Raw genomic sequence first — 20,867 nt, 5'->3', positions numbered from 1 at the left:
ATATTTTGTTTTATATAGAAAAAACATTACGAAGGCTCAAAAAGAGTAAGGAGTAGGCCCAAAAAGATATAGTTAGAAGTAATTAGAAAAGATAATGAGACATATGGCCTTACTGAGGGTATGACCCTTAATAGAACAAAAATGGCAGATCAGAATTTGTGTAGCAGACTCCAATTAGTTGGAAAAATGCTTTGACAATGATAAACATTTCCATCATGATTTTGTCAGAAATATATAATATTCATCTTTTTACAAAATGCAATATATGCTACTATTCGGTCTCTTACAAGTGCATTTATCTTAGTAGAAAAGTAAAACTATTTAAATACTATTACACATGACTCAAATAAAAAGGAGCTCTCTAGTGCATTTAATTGAGTACAAAAGTCAAAACATTTAAATTCTATCACAAAGGACTTCAAAATCCTCTTACAAAGCATGCATATTTTAGAGTAATTACATAAGACTCCAAAAAAAGATCTATGTTCTAAAAAATTAAAACATGATGTTTATGGATATATTTTATGTACATTTAATAAATATCATACTCTTATTATCCCACAAAGAATCTCTAAAATTAAACATGGTTTATATTCTAAAATGTTAATTGCACTTTGTTGAATTTAAGCTTGCATCTTTCTAACTTATAAATGGTTCTACATACCCAAACTATTAAAGATGTTTGACATTAATTATGCAAAATAGTATTTTTGCAAATAAAAGAATAAATTTTACTTTATTGCCTAAATATTTAATATTTTAAAATCCTTTATTTTTTGTAGTTCAATTTTAAAGAATTATATTTTAAAATTCTTTTATGACTTATATATAAATAATTTATATATAGATGGTTGTATGGACTTGCCAGGGCCAGGCCATGCTAGCTTCTTGGGCCAAAGTACAATACGCCTGAGACATACTAGATACTACACTTGTGTTAGTGTCAATGTAACACTAGTCATAACAAGTTGGAAAACATAGAAAACATAGTTATGAGGATAAGATTGGCCACTACACCAATATGGGTTCTAGTCTAATCAAAACTGATTGGACTGTAAGTCAAACCGGTTGGACCGTGGGTCAAACCGATAGGACGGTAATTTAAAAAAATATAAGAAAAATAAGAATCATTGTCTAAGAAAATAAAAAAGATTAGAAAAAAGATTATCAAATTTGTTTAGTTGGTCAAACAGGTCGAATTCAAATGGTTTGGTAGACTAAACCCAATAAAACACTGACTTTGACCGATTTTCAAGTAACCAAATTTTTGCTTTAAGACATGACTAGTCAAGGTACCGGTCAGTGGCTTGATCAAAAGGACCATGTAGTCCAATTCGGTCTAGATAATTAACGAAAATATGTGCATTACAACCTTCATGAATTAACGAAAAGTTTATATAACAATAAGAAATACAAGAATAGATACATTCCAAAAATTGAAACCATTGATTTAAAATGCAGCTGCATATGGGCATCACCCACATATGCGGTCGCATCGCCAGCATCAAAATTTCTGTCAGTTTTTTGGTAAGATTTTCATTTTGTAATACTTCCTTTTGTTTGGGACAACGTCATTATCATCTTCAAGTAGCAAGAATCCAGCATGAAAATATGCTAAACTAAAAAACACTAAGGATTGAAATTGCACTATTTGTAAACTATGGGGGAATACTTATATTGGGGGTATTTTTCAGCAAAAGGAACACCTAGCCAGTATTATTAGCAATACTAAACCATGCCCACAAGCAACTAACGAGATAGGAAGAGAGATTAGGCATACATAGATAGCCGAGAAAAGAAAAAGAAAAGAAGAAAATGAGATAGAAGGAATTAAAAAAAGAAATTCAAGTATTTGATGACTTGTTTGAATGAGAGTTGAATATCTTTTTCTATTAAAAACTTTTCATCTTCACCTCTTTTTTTTTCTTTTTTTTTGAAATTATTAACTGTTGTATTAAAAGTGGAAAGAGGTATACATCGTATCTACAAGATCGCCCACACGCTGGGCTTCTCGTTAAAGTTTAGAACTTAAACTTTAGAAATTCTAGATATTTTATATGACATGCAATGGATTGCTTTGTTTTACATGTTAATTATGCTAGACATTTGAACCATTAAATATTAGAAATCAGAACAACAAACTTTTTCACTTTTTATATGGCCATCAAGGGTCAGGTAGCCAGCCAAGAGCGTGGGTTCGAGTCTTGAGAGCGGCCACTTTGTGCATAAGCCAAAGGTTAGGAGTGTTTCCAGCCCAGCGGTCCTGGGGCCCTACTTAAGTGGGATCAGCACTAGGTTACAACCCTTTATCTGGCCATCAAGGGACTTGAAGTCATAACTAATATATAATAAATCATCATCAAAGCCTTATCCCAACTATTTGAGATTGGTTATACGAATCAGGTTCCATCATTTTAATCTATCAAGGGTTGTACCCTCAGTCATACCATAAGTCACTATATCTCTTCTCACTACTTCCATCCATATCCTTTTAGGCCTTTTGCTTGCCCTTTTAGAGCCTTCCACTTGAACCATTTTGCCTCTCCTAACTAATGTTGTATTACGTCTACGGTGGCCAACCCACCTACATCTACTACAACTAATATATTATAGATATTGAATAAATTAAAATACCAACTATCACATAAATCACATTTATGTTTCTCTCTATGCATTATTATATTTTTGTATTTTTTTTAAAAAAATTAAATGTATAGACCAAATTAGAGGTGATGTACCGTCATCGGGACCACATTGAGCCACATCGCCACATCGGGACCACATCCCACAGCTTAAAACATTGGTTAAAACATCAACTCCTAGATATAGGCATCGCATTTCGGGAAAGGAATATAAGCCTACAGTTTCTTGGAAATTATTAGCATTACCAACATGGAATAGTGGCTTTTGCAAGCTAAATTCTCAATGACATATCATGAAAGAAAGAAACAAATTTTCTTAAGATTATGAATTTCTTACCTAACTATGGCGATAAGCAAAAAACCCAGCAGCACCAAACCTGGTCAACATTTAATGAACAAACTTCTTAAATGATTACCAAATGAGAGGTCTGAGATAAAATTTCAAATCGTTAGATCATTAAGGACCTTAGCCAATAAGATTTACAAAGATAACAGCCCCAAAAATAGATTGTTGTCAGTTAACTTGGAAGATTTTATTTTTCTCACACTTGTGAAGGCTCACAAATGTCAATAGTTGGCATGGCACAATCAACAAGGTGTGACATATGGCTCACATAAAACTTGAAGGACCAGAAACCTAGTTTAAAAATGTAAATGAAAAAACAAGCTCAAACTACCTGACATAGGGCTCTTATAAAATCTAGGATCAACTAGGGAATGAGTTTGACAATTCGAAGGGAAAAACACTCCAACTGTCAATTAATGTAAGAGTGTGTATATCTTGACTTTTGTACACGAGATCCGGCAAATACCAATATCTGCAGAGGCATGCTATATGCAGTTCGATAATCAAATATCACGAGACTGGTTGCAAAAAAGTCGAGTTCCGAAGGTTTCAGTGTTAAATTTTTTTTCAAACAATGCCGATTTGTCAGTGTTCTAAAAGGCATGATGCGGTGCCTAGGTGGTAAACAGCTGGGGGTTGGTTTCTGGGGACATCCTTAAGTTTGAGATTTTGAGGCTGTTGCAATTAAAAAATAACAATAAGGAAATTACCATTTTACGTAAAATCGGCTTAGGAGGCCACCCAGGTAGTCAAGGTGGGTGGGGTGCCCACTTCGTTTGAGGAAGAAGAACCAAATAGACTCTACTTTTCTTCAAATAGGGCCATACATTGTTCAATTGTAGATGGGATTCTCCCCTGATGTGAAGACGATTCAATGAATGTTAGTAGATGGGCCTCAAGGGGATTAGATAAGCCTTAAGGGACACCTCCTATCCCTGGCATTTGGAGCAATTGCTTGAGAGAATTTTTGATATTTGTAGAACTCATACAAGTCTTCTTCAAGTACGTGTATCGCGAGGCAAACACAATTGTTGATACAACCCAGAATATTGCTTTCGGGTATCTAGATAAGACAGACAAGCTTAAAAGTTACAAGAGGAATCACAGAATGGCAAATTAGTCATTGAGTCTATCCTTTTATATCTTTTATTTATTTTTTGAGTCTTTTTATTCACTTAGGGGCATAAGTAATAATTTCTAGAGTCTTTTATATTTTTTGATTCACTTATAGCCTTTTATAATGAAAGGGCCATTGTTAGATTAAATGGATGGCCGAGATTAAGCCTTGTTTAGGGTTTTCTTATATAAAAGATGTACTAAAAAACAATGATGGATTATATTATAGACTGTTATCAGCAAGTGCTCTTTTTATCTTTGCTTTTTAAATCTTTTCCTAATTTTGGGTCTTCCCTATTTTTTTCTTTGCTAAACCCTAGCTTCAAGCTATTAGGTCCGCGTCAGGTTGGTATCAGAGCCTGACAATCAATATGGACAATATTGTAGCACTGAAGCATAGTATTGTAGCACGTACAATAGCACAATATTGTAGCATCGATTTTTGTGCCCTAGATCAACACAGAGGAAAATGAGCAAAAGCAACAACCATAGAAGCCTTTGATGCTAGTTCATGAGCAACATACTAAAAACAGGCTGCTCGACACCCAAGAGACCTCAGGCCGCACCCCTAGGCCTTGGTGCCCCATTTTGGCCAACTGTACCAACGCAAGCGCCCATACGGACACCCATTGCCAAATTTTGGGTGGGCGCCCAGGGCCATGGGCCTTTTTTCAATTTTTATAGATGCCCAAAAGGGCATAGAGGTTAATTTTGATCTAAAAAAAAGTTCAAATAGATTATGGAAGTTATTTTCAACCCCCAAAAGTTAAAAGAACACTTCCATAGCCCCTAAATCTCTTTGCTATACCTATTTATGAGAATCAAAAGTATTTTTTGTAGTTTGAAGAAGCATCCTAAACTTTTCTTTTCTCATTGGAATTATTTTTAGGGTGCTATTGAAGGTATTAGAAGACTTTTGAGGTGATTAGTAGCTCGATTGAGGTCACAACCATCGAAGAGTCAAGATTGGGCAAAAAGGGCTAGATTATAATCTTTATTTGAGTTTCATTTTTTGGATTTGAGATGTCCTCCATAGGGTCTACTAGGAGTGGGGATGCGAGATGGAAGTATTGTGTTAACCTAGATAAGAATGATAAAAATAAAATTAATTGCAATTTTTCTGGACATATTTCTAATGCCTGCATAAATATATTTAAAAAACATCTCGCCAGTATTAGAGGTGATGTTGCCCTTTATAAGAAGGCTCCAGCGTTTGTAAAGAAAGAGATTTCTGAGTACATTGAAGTTGAAAAAAATAAAAGAATAACAAAAGAAAATGATATAACAGAAATGCGGGAAGGGTTCCATGTTTTTTATGACAATGTTGACACTAATGAAGATGAGGAAGGGGAAGATGAGGTAGGCGAGGTGGCAATTACTCAGAGCACTAAGAGTAAGAGGGGTTTTGGATCTAAGAGGCCTCGTATGAAACGACCTATTGATAATTTTTTTATACCTAACCTCGAGACATTAATTGAGAAAGGGCAGGGAAAGGGGAAAAAACAAGTGGCACTTGAAAATAGATTTAAGAAGGAAGATAAAGGTCGGGTAGTTCAATATATCGCTTGTTAGTTTTACAATGCAAACATTTCTTTTAATACTGCTCACTTGAAAAGCATCCATACAATGTTGGAAGCAATTGGGCAATTTTGGCAAAGGTTGAAAGACCCAACTCCATATTAGCTTGGCAAACCACTATCAAAAAAAGAAGTTGAGCATATTAGGGAATATCTCAAGACCCACAAGGATGGGTACAGTGCTTCTGAGGAATGGAGCAGGTGTAGCCGGTCCAAGGATGCCAAGGGGAAGAAGGCACGAGATATAATTCTTTCTAAATATTTTTGGCATGGAGTAAAGCAGGTGATACAAATATTTCTACACTTGGTGAAGGTCTGACACTTGGCTGATTCTGATAAGCCCTCTATGGTCTTTAAATATGATGCACTTGAAGGACCTAAAAAGTAGATTGCAGAGAACTTTGGCAATGATGAGGCCAAGTACGGTGCAATTTGGTCAACTATAGATGAGAAGTGGGATCGACAGCTACATTGACCATTGCATGCAGTGGGGTTGCATGCAACGGGGTACTTATTGAACCATAAGTTCTTTTATGTTGATGGTGATATTGAGGCCAAAGATACAATTATAGATGATTTCTATGAGAGCCTTGAGAGGTTAGTTCCCGATCCAAATATCCAAGATAAAATATCAAGTGAAGAGCTCATCTTGTACAAGTGTGCTTTGAAGTCATTCAAGAAAGAAATGGCACTAAGACAAAGGAGCAAAGAAAAACCAGATAATAATAATATATATTTAATATAATTTTTGTTTGAAAATTTTCTTTCAAGGTCCTAATAAGTAATAACCAATGTTGAATTTTAAATTCGCTAAATTTCTTAATGATAATATTAAATACTTAAATTAATTATACAGGTTGCACACAAATTTTGTAGCCCAATGGTGGAAACAACACAAGAGTAGCATCCACACCTCCAAAAGATGACTATTAGGATCTTAAGTTTGACAATTAGCTCTTATGGTTGTGAGTGCAATTGGTGTTCATTTGAGATGGTAACTTATATTCTTTTCTTTTTTATAAGTTCATTAGTATATGGGTCAATTAATACTAGTCGTAGACTAGTAGTACACTAATACTCAAGCATTTTTAATCTAGATGTATACAAAGTAAAATAAGCTTGAGGAAAGGAAGCTCAATGACTTGATTTGTGTTTGAGAGAATCAGAGGCTCAAGGAGAAGTTTAACCAACAAAAGAAGGATCTCATCGCTACGAAAGATAGGAAGAATGCTTTTGATTGGCTAGTTGAAGACCTTGGTACTTATGAGATCTTCCCCTGGGAGGGGTTTGACTGGGGAAATGGTTGAAGAGACTTGAGGTCCAGCGTCTGATCCTAGGAGCACCACTTGAGCAACGACTACTGTTGGGGCTTTACACTCGCAGAGGGCTAGGGAGATAGATGAGGTAGATTCAAAAGAAACTAAGAAAGAAGAGCAATATATAGAAGAGGGTGACGATTCTGATGATGACGACCTCAATTCATATGCAGATGCAAGCGATGATGATCGGAGAAATGCAGATCTACTCACTCTTTCTTTTGTAGATTTGTATTTCATATCTACCATCTTGATTTGTATATGTGCGTTTGAACAACACATATATGTATATATCTAAAATAATTGTACTAAAGGGTGCCTAAGGTTCTGGACGCCAAGCCGGCCGCCTAGGGGCCACTGAAACTTTGTTCATGAGAGGGATTGCACATCTGAGGAGATTGGTCGAACTCTAGCTCTACGTTTGCCACAAATGTTCAAGCTCTAAGGAGAGAGATAGTTGTTCATATAGATAGGGACAATAAGAGGTGTAAAACCAGTCTCAAGGTTGAGATCGCAATTTTATAGAAGTTTATCTAAGGACAAGCATGAAGAAACTTTGTTCTTATCATATGGATCTAAAGATCAGTACGTTGTGGACTGGGACTTACCACCAGCCTTTGGCAAGTACCTATATGAAGATTTGGGTATTACGAAAGAATTGGGTGATCATAGCTTTAATGGTGATCCAATTCATAACTAGGATTAAGAAGAAAATCCTACAATTGGAGAGGATTTTATGGGTGTGCCTTTCCTTGATGAAGAATTGGGTGAGAGCTACAAACTTGCTTCTAAGAAAATGGGTATAACTAATGTCTTTTTCCTTGAAGGAATTAGAGAGAAAAATGATGGTGTTGACAGAGGTAATAATAATGATGTTGTTCTTCTTTGAGTATTACCTGAATTTAGGGTGTCGCACGATATTCACACCAAAGAGCTCAAGGGATTTTACCCTAAACTCTTAGGTGCCATTTTTTAAGTTTTAACATTGGATATGCTCACCCAAGGCTGAAATCTTTCTCTTTGAGAGAATTCTGGCTGAGTCATCACTTTGCTTTGATGGAAGAACCAAATCCATTCCTTATCATCTTCCCCTGAAACCTAAATCTAAGAAACCTAGTATTTGCATCTCGGCCTCAAACAATTCAGCAAGAGCAAGCCTCAGAGTTCAAAGCTTTTCTTGCATTCTAAGAGAAGAGTTTTTCTTAGCTATGTTTATGATCAATAGTGTTGTGCACTTGCATTGCAGAAGTGCTACTTTTGAATGTACACAAAATATTATGGATAAGATGTATATGAGAGGCACCATGAACTGGAAAACATTGATCTCTACTTATTTTGAATTGTATTTCTTTACAGTTGAGTTACAATGTTTCTAAGAGATGAAAATTCTAGGTTTGGTCTTTTCAATATACACTTGGTAGTATTGTTACATCAAAATGGTGTAGTAGATGATTGGAGAGTATGAAAGCAGTTAAGCAGGCCTATGCTAAAGCTGTGAAACATGTGTTTGGCTATAATCTCTACACTGGCATTTCACTCATCAATTCATTGCAAGATTGGCAATCTTCTTCTGACACATTCAATTCTCAAGCTTACAAGTCATTGAGGAGAGATTTCCTACAAAGTTATTTTGGATGGATATCTTCAAGGACATACGATTAGAAGTGATTCAAGACGCTTCCCTCCTATGTTGTTCATGGTTCCACACCAAGTTGTTCTGAATATCATTATCATAAGTTGAGCCAACGCAAATTGGATTGTGTGAAGTAGTGCATAATAGTACTGACAATGCCTACAAATCGAAGCTTCCTAGCCATATTCACATTTCTGATGTTTTTAATTCAAGCATCTCATTCCATATCGTGGTGATACCTCAGACAACAAGCTATCAAATTTGAAGGTGAATTATTTTGAGGAAGAGGGGACTAATGCAGCCTAGAATATTTCTCTCGAGTATCTAGATAAGAGAGACAAGTTTAAATTGTTATTGGGTCTATCCTTTTACGTCTTATATTTATTTCTTGAGTCTTTTTATTCACTTATGGGCATAAGTAGTAATTTCTATATTCTTTTATGTCTTTTTATTCACTTAAAGTCTTTAATAAAGGGTCATAATTAGATTAGATGGATGACCATGATTAAGTCTTGTTTTCTTATATAAAAGATGTACTCAAGCATAATGATGAATTATGTAATGGATTTCTATTCAGAACCCTAGAGCAGCAAGTGCTCTTTTTATCTCGGGCTTTTTAGTCTTTCTCTAATTTTGGACCTTTCCTATCTTCTTCTTTGCTAAACCCTAGCTTCAAGCTACTAGGTCTACTCCAGTTGTAGATGCCTTAGTGAAGGAAGGTGCTAAGAGTAGTGGTTTTGTTGCCATCAGGCCTTAGTCCGGAATAAAACAACAGGATGTTTTGTGCAGCTCATTGCAGAAAATATTTTTTGGTCCTTTTCCAACTTTTAATAACTATTGCTATTGCAACCATGTAAAAAAATTTACTATTAATTCAAAGTCAATTGTCTTGGTGTATGTATTTGTGTGTATATAGGAACTTGATTATGTGAGCCAGCCAACCTATGCTACAATACAGACAGGACCATATTTAATAATCTGAACTGCCGATGTTTATCGATGTTGTTGGGGCATTTTTGTCATTTTTATATTGTGCATGATTTGTGTAATATTTTCATGTGCGCACAAGTGTCGTGCACTTCTCCACAAAATTTAAGCTCAAAAGGATTTATAAGAGAAAAATTAAAAATTAGAAGGTGCCCATACACAGGCATTTGCTCATATTGAATCTACGCCATCCATCTATTCAATAGGTTGGCCGACTCACAATGCACAAATGCAAGAACGTATGCATGCACACACACACACACACACACACACACACACACATATATATATATATATATATATATATATATATATATATATATATGTGTGTGTGTGTGTGTGTCATCAAAATTGGAATATTGCTATAGTTACTATTAACAAAAATAACAAAATAGTCATGTTGTTTAATCTTGGTTTATTTAAACATGTGACTGCAAAGAAATGCATATTGATGGAAGGATAACCATGATCAAGTAAGGAGCCAATAGCCATGAAGAAAATGGAATCAAGATAAAGAACAAGATAGTAAACACATCCATGCATGATCCATGGATAATGGATCAATTGAACCAATTTTTTCCAGAAACTTTTATGACATCCCAATATAATGAACTCTCGTGCAATAATCTAACAAATTCAAGTACCCATCATTTAGGTCAGGCATCGATCTATCATACCATAACCCTATCATTGACGATGCATTGGAGGACTTCCATGTCAAAGAAGCTACATTGAGCACTCAGGCTTCGTCAATCACCTCTATCACTTCCGCGACTACAATTGTTTCTAGCAGACATGTACAGAGCAATACATATGACATAGAGGCAAATTTTATGTTGCTACAAGCATGACCAAACAATTATTAAGTGTAAACTGATGTTTTAAAAATCGGTGATCCGGATCGAAACAGGCTAATATGGATCGAAAATTGGTCTGGCTGATTTGAAATCCAATAAATATCGAGAACCATGAACTAGCCGGTTCAGGGCGGTTCTCTGAACAAGGCCAAAATAGAAGGTCTAAATTTTTGTAACTTATTTATTTGAAAATTTTTTATTTTTTGGTCCCAGCGCCTAGCAAGCGGGGTGCTCGAACTCATATGTGGCATTCATTGTGCATGATTCCTATTTAAAGAGTCGTCGGTGCCCTTTTCTTGGTCGTATTGCCAATGTGGGATTCAAGTCTAAAGACTTCAAACTCACTCACTCACTCTCTCTCTCTCTCTCTTTGGTGGCTGGAAACAAAGAGGGGAAGTTTGGTAGCAGAGCGGGAGATTGAATTTTGATACTCTTAATTTTTTTATTTGGTAGGCACTTCGTAACCATTGGATTTAAATCAATCCCATGGTTGAGATTAAGGCACTACATTGTTTTACCAAACTATAATACAATTGTTGCATTGAATCACTTGTATATATTATTTACGATGCAAAATCAAACAGATCTTCAGAGGAAGATCCCTCGTATCTAAACACTACAAACTAATTTTAAAAAAAAGTGATAGAGAATATGGGAAAAATTGAATTCTGATATGAGGCCAGATCTGCTCAGAGACACGTTGACTTGCTCTCAGATCAGTGGCAGCCCCAGCATGATCCGAACTTTGAAACACTATAAAGAAGCAATAAAGTTAGCCTAATTTAATTAAAATGAATTAAAGCAAAAAAGGAAGCAAGGAAAAGTAAAAAAGTATACCAAACCGGACCAGATGGCCTGGGACTCCCGAGTCTTCGAGGGCTCCCCCGTATCAGAACCGGTGTCCTCTTTGCCTCTCTTTCTGTAGATGTTGATCAGGTATTAGCCTAGTTGAATGGGCGTGTTGACCAGACCTTAGTTTAGTTGAAATGCATTTCTGAAAGGATGGCTTAAAAGGCTAGGGTTTCTAGGTCTAAGCTTTAATGGTTTAGGGTTTTCAGACTTAGGGTTCAAAGTTAGGATTTTATTTTTGACTTAAGCTTTCTCTGAGCAGCCCCCTCCCACAAAAGTCACGAAAATTCGATTATATAGATAGGGGATCAACTGGAAAGAGCAACTTACCATCACCAACAAAATTCCACCCCCAAACTGCTATTCCGGGAGTCCTGGGTCGCCCAGCCAAATTGGGCTAAATTTCGGGAAACTTGGCCCACACAGCTGAGGAACCTCTGGAAGGCGGAAACTGCCATTTCTGGGTAGTCTGGTCTTGGTAGTTTGGTCTGGGTAGTCGGGGTAGTCTAGTCTGGTCTGGTCTGGTCTGAGTAGTCTGGGTAGTTTAGTTTGGTCTGGTCTAGGTAGTCTGGTCTGGGTAGTCTGGTCTGGGTAGTCTGGTTTGGGTGACACTGTCTAGGTTGGGCAATAATGGAAGTGTTGCTCACTTAGGACTATTCAGCACTAATCCTTAAGCAGACCTGCAAAAACTTGACCATTTCTGATCAAAATGGGTTGGGCGACACTGGTGGTGTCACCCGACTGACACTGGTGGCGTCGCCCACACTGATGAGCAACACAAGTGATGTCTCCTAGTCTGGGCTGGACGACACTGCCAGTGTCGCCTAGATAAAAATTGTCCAAAACTGAAATTTCTTTGGTCAAGTTTGTAGCTCAGGTTGTTGTGAAGCTCCCAGAGAAAATCTGGGTAAAAAAGAGTTATTTTACTATTTTTGGTGATTATTTTGGTAAAATTAGGCGTCTATAGGATTCTTGGTGAAAACATAGTATCTGCAGAATTCTTGGTTTCAGGTAGGCAAAATGATTCTGGATCATTGGGTAGGCAGTGTTGACTATAGTTTGGGGGGTTTACTAGGATAATGTAGTTCTAAAAGTTCAGAAAAACCACAGAATTTGCCAGATTTAAAATGAGGTGTCTACAATTGCCCTTCTTTGGCACTCCCTGTTTTTTGAGTGACAGGTGGTGACAAAGAAGTAGATACTTTGGCATTCCCTGTCCTTCGAGGGGCAAGTGAGCCACAAATATGGTGGCGTTCCTTGTCCTTCGAGTGCCAAGTGAACGACAAAATAATGCAGACATTTTAAATTTCATGTTGATGTTACATGGTCACAGGGCGCACCAACTAATCCTTCCAAGTCATTGCGCTCTCGAGCTCACCCACCTAAGGCATTTTCATCCTAGGGTTTTCGGGGTGAGATGTCAGCGAGTTACACAAGCTTGAAACTCGAGTTGGATTTTCTGGCCATGCCACTTAACTTCCAGGGTTTTCACAATTTTAAATTCTTAAACTTGACATTTTCTTTGATTTCCTAGGGTTTCCTAAGGCTTTCTATAGGTTTTTTCTATTTGGAAAAAGGTTTGGCCAAGTCAATTCTGAAGAGAGAGATGAGGCAGCAACGCGGTGATCATCATATACGGGTATCCAAGCCCCTTCATTTTAAAAGATATTTTAGAAATTTTGAAAGTAGAGGGAGATTTGAAATAGAACCCAGAACTTGGACAGGTTACAATTTGAACAAAGGAATTAAGGTCTTCGAAAACACAAGACATATAGTGAAAATTTTTGAAATGAGAACGATATTTTGAAAAATAAATTTTGGTTAGTAGTTTTAACTCCTGCAACCATAGAGCCATCTAAGCAGTTTAACGTCATGCAGCGATGGACGGTGTAGTCGGCAGTTATACTCATACAACTGTGAAGTTATTATTCTTATTTATTATTATTATTGTTATTATTATTTTGCTGCCCCTGTTGGGCGGTGGTTTTCTTTTAATGTAGGTCTTATAGTTTAACCACTTGTGACCCCTTTGGTGGACCCTATATGAGTGTATCGGTTCCTTGCTTGAATCTTCAGGACGAAGAATCATCAATTATTTTTTTATCTTCCAACATTCTCTGGAGTTTCAAGTGAAACAGAGTCTTGAAAATACAAGACACCGCCCCTGGGTGTTCGGAATCTCTTTGGATTTCCGATTTCATTCTTTCACCACTCACCTTTTGAAGTTTCAGACGATCTAGGTGCTTAACAATTTTCCGTCAGGCTAATGCTTATTGATTTTCTTTTAACACCACTTTGACTTAGGGGGAGGAAGAGAAGATATTTAGAGAGAAAAGACTTTGGAGAATAGAAGGAAGAATTCCTGCTTATATCTCATCACCCTATGGTTCTTTTCGGATTTTCATCCTGGTGACATTTTTTCCAACGCTAAGGAATTCTTTCCGATTTTTAGCCTAGTGGATGAGATTTTTTTATTTATTTTCTCATCACCCCGGGGTTCCTTTCAGACTTTCACCCCAGTGAAATTTTTTCCAACGCTTATGAATCCTTTTGGATTTTAGCCCAGTGGATGAGATTTGCTTTTCTTTCTTTCTTTCTTTCCTTTATTCCGTTTTTTCTTTTTTCTTTTTTTTTTTTTTGTTTTTTTTTTTTTTTTGAAGAAAAGAATGACAAAGGAAAAGGAGGGGGAAGAAGAAGATTTAAAGGTGCCCCTTTTTTTCTTATATAGCAGTTCGCCTTAAGATCATGTGAGAATTTGATCATCTTTCCCTCCTCCAAGTGGCAGTGAAGTTCTAATATCGGTCTTCCTCTGATTTCCCTTGACCCAGTTTGGCATCCAAAATCTCTTTGACAATGGTTGTAGAATCTCCGTTGAGCTTTTCCTTTAAACTGCTCCACTTGAACCTTGATTTTGAGACTAAAAATTATTCTCAATTTCCTAATCCCTCAGTCTTCTGTATGAACGGATAGGGTCATCAGAGTTTTCCCGTTAATGGAGTACTTGAAGTGTGAGGCATGAATGCCTCATTTGGTTATTTTCAAAAGGACGAGTGATCACCTAGCTCCTTTTCAGTAATTCATTGCAAATTTTGAATTGCTTTTCGAAGGTGGTAGGCTCCTTTTCAGTACTTGAGCTTAGGTGAGACTCTCGCACAAGAGGAGTGATTGAGTTGGTATTAGATGGCCTTACAACACGTTGACAGTTAACAAATGAGGGTTGAATCTCACTAATTGCCCCTATTGTATCCTCTTCATGAAAGGAGTTTGCCCCTATTGAATATTTTGATGGGGTTGCCCTTGAAGGGCTTTCTGTTCCGTTGGGAACTTGTTCTTCATAGAATAAATTCTCTTGATATGGTGGTGCTCCAGTTATCGGAGTTGTGCTCATGTCGTTAATGACTTTTAGAGAGCCTGCTTCTTGAGGAGGTAACATGGTAGAATTTTCAATATCCAATTCTTGATCCCAGATTGGTGGATCATTCTCGAAATCTTATGAAGATGGCTTAGGTGGGCCCCTTAGAATTTCCAAAGGTGCGAGCTTTATCAACTCTAGTGACGATGTCAAATCTTTGGGAATAGTCAAATTTGGGCTCTTTGCTCCTCCATCATTTTTAACTGCGTTCACCTCGAGAGATGACTTGGTTAAATCTTCTAATCTTGGCTCCTCATCCCCTATAAGTGAGTTGACCAAGAAGTCTGGTGAAGGTGGCTCAAGTGGGACCCTAAGAATTTTCAAAGGTTCAACTTCTTTTGATATTTGAGTTGTTGGCCCCTTGTTTGGAAGCGTAATGAGAGACTTAGGGGTGTTGACCCCTTGTTTGGAAGATGATTTCTTCTCGTTGATCTGGATCATATCAATTTCTAACAGATCGTCATCATCATATTGATCCTACATAGGTGGGTCATCAAGGTTTTGAGGTGAAGGGCTTCCTTTTAGCACTTGCTCATTCGCTCCCTCATGAGTTATTATCCCAGAATTAAGGTTTTTCTTGTCGTCATGGGCTTGGGAGTCCATAGCTTCAAAACCTTGGTTGAGCTTATACTCGAGTTCATATTGCTCTTGCGAGTTTGATTTGTTGCCACACATATATGAACCATTTATTATGTTAACTTGGAAGTACGAGTTGAAGGGTTCATATGCCATAGTGTGACTCTTGATGATGGGAATTTCTTGTGCCACTTTTGAGAGTGTATCTTGGAGTGGAATTCCATATGCGATACCCCTTTCTTTTCTCCTTTCTTCGGTTATGGGCTTGGAGCTAAGATCATCCTCACTGCTTTGATCTTGAGTATCTTTAGTCATTAACTCCTGAGTGAGGTTATGCTCGTTTTGTTCTTCATCTACTGGACTTTCCAGTTAATTTCTTCTTGTGCTCCAAGACTTTTGTGGATATTCTTTGGGTTTGGGCACAACTTGTGATTCTCCTGAGCTAATTAGGTTGACATCAATATTCTTTGTCGAGACATCTAGAGTTTCTAATTCTTCTTTGCCATCAACATCATGTCGTTATCGATGAGAACTTGATCTCTATGTCTGAAAGCTCAACATTCCTCATTGATATGGGCATAGTTTTGATGCCAATCGCTCCATCGAGATGTATCACCTCCATGGGAAGGAGGAATCTTGGATTTTGCCGGTATTTCTATGAGCCTTACCTTAAGCAGCTTCTTAAGGACATTGCTCATTGACTCATCAATGGGAGTGAATTCCCTTGGTGTGAAAGTCTGCATTTTGGTCATTTCTTGTTAATGGTTTGCAAGTGGGTTACTTTTATTGATCATGTTCACCTCTCCTTCTTGAGATCCTTGGCTGGCTCGTATCGTGATATTCTTTCAAGCATAACATCAAACGAGTAAGGGACTGTGCCCATACTGAAGAATTTGACATATTTTGGAGTCATTGGTTAGGTGCCTCGATCTCGCCTCCTCGAATTTAGGTGATCAGGTGACACGTGTCTCGGGTTCGAAAGACCCAAGACCTGAGATTGCTCTCTCGAGAACCTTGTTCACAAAACAAGGGCAGGTGTCTAACTAGTGAGAGAGAAATTTGGGTGTGAGGTAGGGACCAACCTCACTTGGGTCTGTAACTTACTCGGGCTGACTCGCGCTTGCGCCCTGTTAGATCAAGACAAAAAGCCCCCAGCTGCTTCAGCTGGTTTGGAATCGCCTCCCTTGACCTGCAATTTCCTTATTTTCTGCACAATACTACTACGGTTAATTTGCAAGACAAGTGAGTTGAAAGGCCCACCCTTGTCTTAGGGCAATGCACATTTGTATGGCTAAGAATGTGAGAAGTTAGGGTGATGAAGTGGAAGGTTTGAATGAAAGGAGAAAAGAAGAGGGTACTCGACAAGGGGACAAGACTAGCATGATAGTTGGACAAATGTAATGACCGATTCGGAGTGGTAGCAAGATGGGCACGATACTTTGGACCGATGCGACGTCAATACTACTTGAAATCGAGGTCGATATGACTGTCTTAATCTGGTGTGGCAGCAAGACGGGCATGATACTCAGGACCCGCACGACGGCAATACTGTTTAACAGCCAGACCGCTATGACAACCTAGATTGAGCCCACCCTCGGTCAAGTGAGAAGGGAATGAAGAAAATGCACGAGACGGCCAAGAAATCGGGTTCTGACAGAGCTAAACGTCAACCCATAGCCGTGGAGTAGCAGTGTCACGGCCCTTAGACAGCGACACTACTTCTCACGGTTAGAGGGCGAGCAGCGAACTACGGGCGGTGCTAGGCATCGCTGTTGGGGCCACACAAGAAGGCAATGCACCCCTGCGTAGGCGGCAATAGCCTCTAGTGAAGCACGCGGTGATAGCCATTTGCGAGGCGTGTGGTGACAATCCTTGCCAAGGCGCACGGTGATAGGCGTGAGACGCAAGAAGAGCCAGCGCAAGACGATGGCATCGAGCGCACGAAGAAATCTTACGGACGACGATAGGCCCCGAGCTCGCTAAGGAAGCTCGCGGGTGGCGATAGGCACCAAACGCACAAAGGAAGCTCGCGGACGGCGATAGGCACCGAGCGCGTAAAGCAAGCTCACGGACGACGATAGACACTGAACACACAAAGGAAGCTCACAGACGATGATAGACATCTAGTGCACCAAGGAAGCTCACAGAAGGCGATAGGAACCGAGCGGGAAAAGGAAGCTCGTGGACAGCGATAAGCACCTAGTGCAAGAAGGAAGCTCGCGAACAGCGATAGGCATCGACTGCGTGAAGGAGGCTCACAGACGACGATAGGTGTTGCCGCAACCTCTCTCAGGCAGCGATGGGCATCGTCGTCTGTGATTGGCACGCAACAGGGGGATACCCCTACAAGCGGCAATAAGTTTTGATGTTTGTGTTCTTCATTGAGGCGTTGAGGATACATCTGCAGATGGAGATGAGCAGCGCCGTCTGTAAGCCTCGTTGAGAGATAGAGATAAACTAACAGAAGGGAGAAAGGAACTCGCCCATGGCGCTGCCATTGCCATGAGCGACCTGTGAAGCCATAGGGACAAAAAAGAGAGAGGAAGAGGCATGCTCGGGACTACCACTATTGTGCATGACCTCTGAGGGAGGCTTAGACGAAGAAGAAGAAGAAGAAAGAAAAGAAGAGAAAGAAGGTTTACCTTGAGCCCAGGGTACCGGTCAAGAAGTTTCTCTCTCTCCAAACGTAATCTAACAATGAGAAGGAAAGGGAATTCTATTGACTAAAAATTCTCTTTGGTGAAGTCCAGCCTTTTTTGCGTACAATGATGGTGCGAGGTATATATAGAATTGTGCCCAAACATGGGTGGATTGATCAAAATTAAATCTAGTTGCTAGAACTTAAGATTTAACTGAATTAAAAGAAATTAGAAAATAGGGTGCAAAATGACATATTTGCCCCTTCCTAACAAGTTGTGGAATTCCAAGACAGTCCCTGTGCGGCCTTAGAACGTGCATAATTTTTCATGGATGATCCGGGGTTGTTCGGATGTTCGTTTAATCGAAAGATGATTGTTTTCTTATAGGGATCGGCATGGCGATCGATTTGATACCAACTTCGAGCCATGGATCATGTTTTTAGGGCACGATCATGTGACTTGAAATTTGAATGAATCTTGAAACTTTGGATTGATTGTTTGTTCGTTCCTTGATGTTTTCTGTGATTTTTTCACTGGATCACACTGAGCATGCCGTCACAATTGCGAACCAATAAACGCAGCTCAATTTCGTGCCTGGACGAAGATTTTGTAATTTTGGAGTTTTGGCCAGGATCTGGAATTCCAGCGAAAGAATTTGCAGTCACTTCATCGGCTTCATGTGTAAAATTCGATCGTCCATCATCTACAGGGTTCAGACTAGAGATAGCGTTAGACCTCACGCACACGATGGAACTAGTTTCGTGTCGATCGGGTTTGCATGCTGCATGTTTTGACCGCTCGAGCAAGGCACGACGCTGCGGATTTTCTTGCAGTTTCTTCACAAATCAGCAACTTTTCTCTAGCTTTTCTTCGTGCTCGAGCGTCGTCGCGGGGTGTGCCACATATTGAAATGCTCGTCTTGACGAGACGAACACGCTCCATCAAATTTGAGTGTGATATGATCTCGAACGAGGGAGATATAAGCGTCGCAAGTCACCATTCGTGACTGTCGCTTTAATGGAGTTGAGTTGCAGGGTGGCCGCACGGGAATAGCGTGCGACTCGTCCTATTTTGCTCTTTTACCTATAACTTCTTGTTGGAATGTTCGTTCAAGATGAAATTTGACTCCTGAGGGTTTTCAACCGTATCGGATCCAATGATGGTGGTCCCAAAGCAAATTGAGAGATTGAAACTATAGCTCTAGTTATGGGGTCCGTTTCAAGGTGCTAGAGGCTGATTCTATCGAAATTGTTTCTCAGTCTGCACTGCCTTAGACATGTCAGAATGTGACAAAATTTTTGAGAGTCCTTATGAAGATCTTCGCCAGTTCTGGGGCTATTTTGAGACCGTTGGAATTTCCACTATTTGTTAAGCTTTACTGAACGGGGACCCATGATGATGAAAAATGACTTTCAACAGCATGCCCCGCCGAATGTTGTGCTTCGAGTGAAGCGAGAAGTACAATCATTTAGGAAATTTCCTCTGGCTAGCCATACGACTACGTGAATGCTGAGGAGATTCACGCAATGTTGCAACTAGGGTGCTCAAACGTTTGGACGCAAATGTTTGAGTCCACCCGTGGAGACTTTAGGGGGAGAAGAGACTCTTGAGGGATCATGTCGAAGTCATCACCGTTGAGGGACTATTTGTGATTCTGACAGCTTGGGGATTTTGTTGGAACCTCATTGGTCAGAATCGGGCCTATTTGGAGCCAACTGCTATGAAGCTTTGGTTGGCATTGTTTGCTGCTGCACCAGGTTTGCTTTTGATGATAAGGGTATCTCTGTAGGTCCCGTCCAAAGGGGTCCAATCGGGGGCTTCTGACCTATCCCGAAAGTCGAGACTTGTCAGCTAGAGGAAAGTTTGGCGAGGCGACTTCGTGGGCCCAACTTGTCGAGTCCAGTCGGGGGCTCTTTAGCAGCATGTCCCAAAATCTAGGCCTGTCAATTAAGGAAGATTTTAGGCGAGGCGATCTCATGGTGAGACATTACCCTGAAGTCTTTGGCAGGTTAAACCCTGACATCATCAGTTTATTGCCTTTGTGATGGTCTTTTAGCATTTTAGAAGGATCTTTCGATCGTCGTCCTCACCCTCAAGGACTCTTGTTGTTTTTGGAGGTGAAACATGGGAGATGTTATTAGGCTCTCACTCCCGGATGAGCCATTTTGTGTTGTGATTGGATGCTGGCAGTTGAGGAGTTTAGGTAGACCTCGCCAGCCAAAATTATGATTGTTTGGCAATTGTGTGTCGGTTGAGGTTGGTGTCACGTCAACCTGTTTTGTTGGTCTAAGCGGCCTTTTGCGGGTTTTCACTTTAACAGGAGAAGTGGCGTTGTGAAGAAGGTTTTCACCAACTTCCTTTGTTTTAGGGCTCTTTTACCCATGACCTTGAGTCCATGTCCACCATTTTCATCCGTTTTTACTCATGGTGTCCTTTTGGGGTTTTCACTGTGCCTGGGTTTTTGCTTTCACAAAACTCTTTTACTCATGGTTTCGTGACCGTGTCCATCCGTCATTTTTACTCATGGCGTTCCCTTGTCCAAGTGTACACCATGCCCGTTTTTTGTGATGGCATGTTTAGGGTCATGTCTTTGAGACTTGTACGAAGCCTTTTATCATCATGCAGCTAGGACACGCACTATAGGTTAGGGTCATATAACTAAACCGTAGTGGTGATGAATGGCAATCTGTGGAGGCCATGGATTGAGTATGGTGGCAGTTTTGACTCACTTTGGAAAGATGGTACGAGGCTGCCCATGAAAGATGGAGGATGTATGGAAGGTGGGTGAAAAGTGGTGACCCACTAGCTGACGGCTAGTATGAGTGGCGAGATGGCTCGCCATTTTGTGAGCATGGGTGAGACTCACTGGAGAATGATGAATAATGGTAGTGAAGTGAATGGGTTCACTGGAGAAGCA

At 39.4% G+C, this 20,867-nt stretch overlaps 1 protein-coding gene across 1 annotated transcript in view; it reads right to left on the bottom strand.

Annotated features, from left to right (window-relative positions):
* Nucleotides 1-16,063, bottom strand: part of LOC18422487 (uncharacterized) — a 34,918-nt gene extending 18,855 nt beyond the window's left edge. The window contains 1 exon segment of the mRNA XM_020667379.2: nt 15,980-16,063. Coding sequence (XP_020523038.2) covers nt 15,980-16,063 — 84 coding nt within the window.
* Nucleotides 16,064-20,867: the final 4,804 nt, after the last annotated feature.

This window comes from Amborella trichopoda, chromosome 3 (genome assembly GCF_054954075.1).
Source record: "Amborella trichopoda isolate Santa Cruz 75 chromosome 3, AtrichopodaSantaCruz75HAP2 v2.0, whole genome shotgun sequence".
Classification (NCBI taxonomy): Eukaryota; Viridiplantae; Streptophyta; class Magnoliopsida; order Amborellales; family Amborellaceae; genus Amborella; species Amborella trichopoda.
This window is presented reverse-complemented; position numbering and strand designations above follow the sequence as displayed.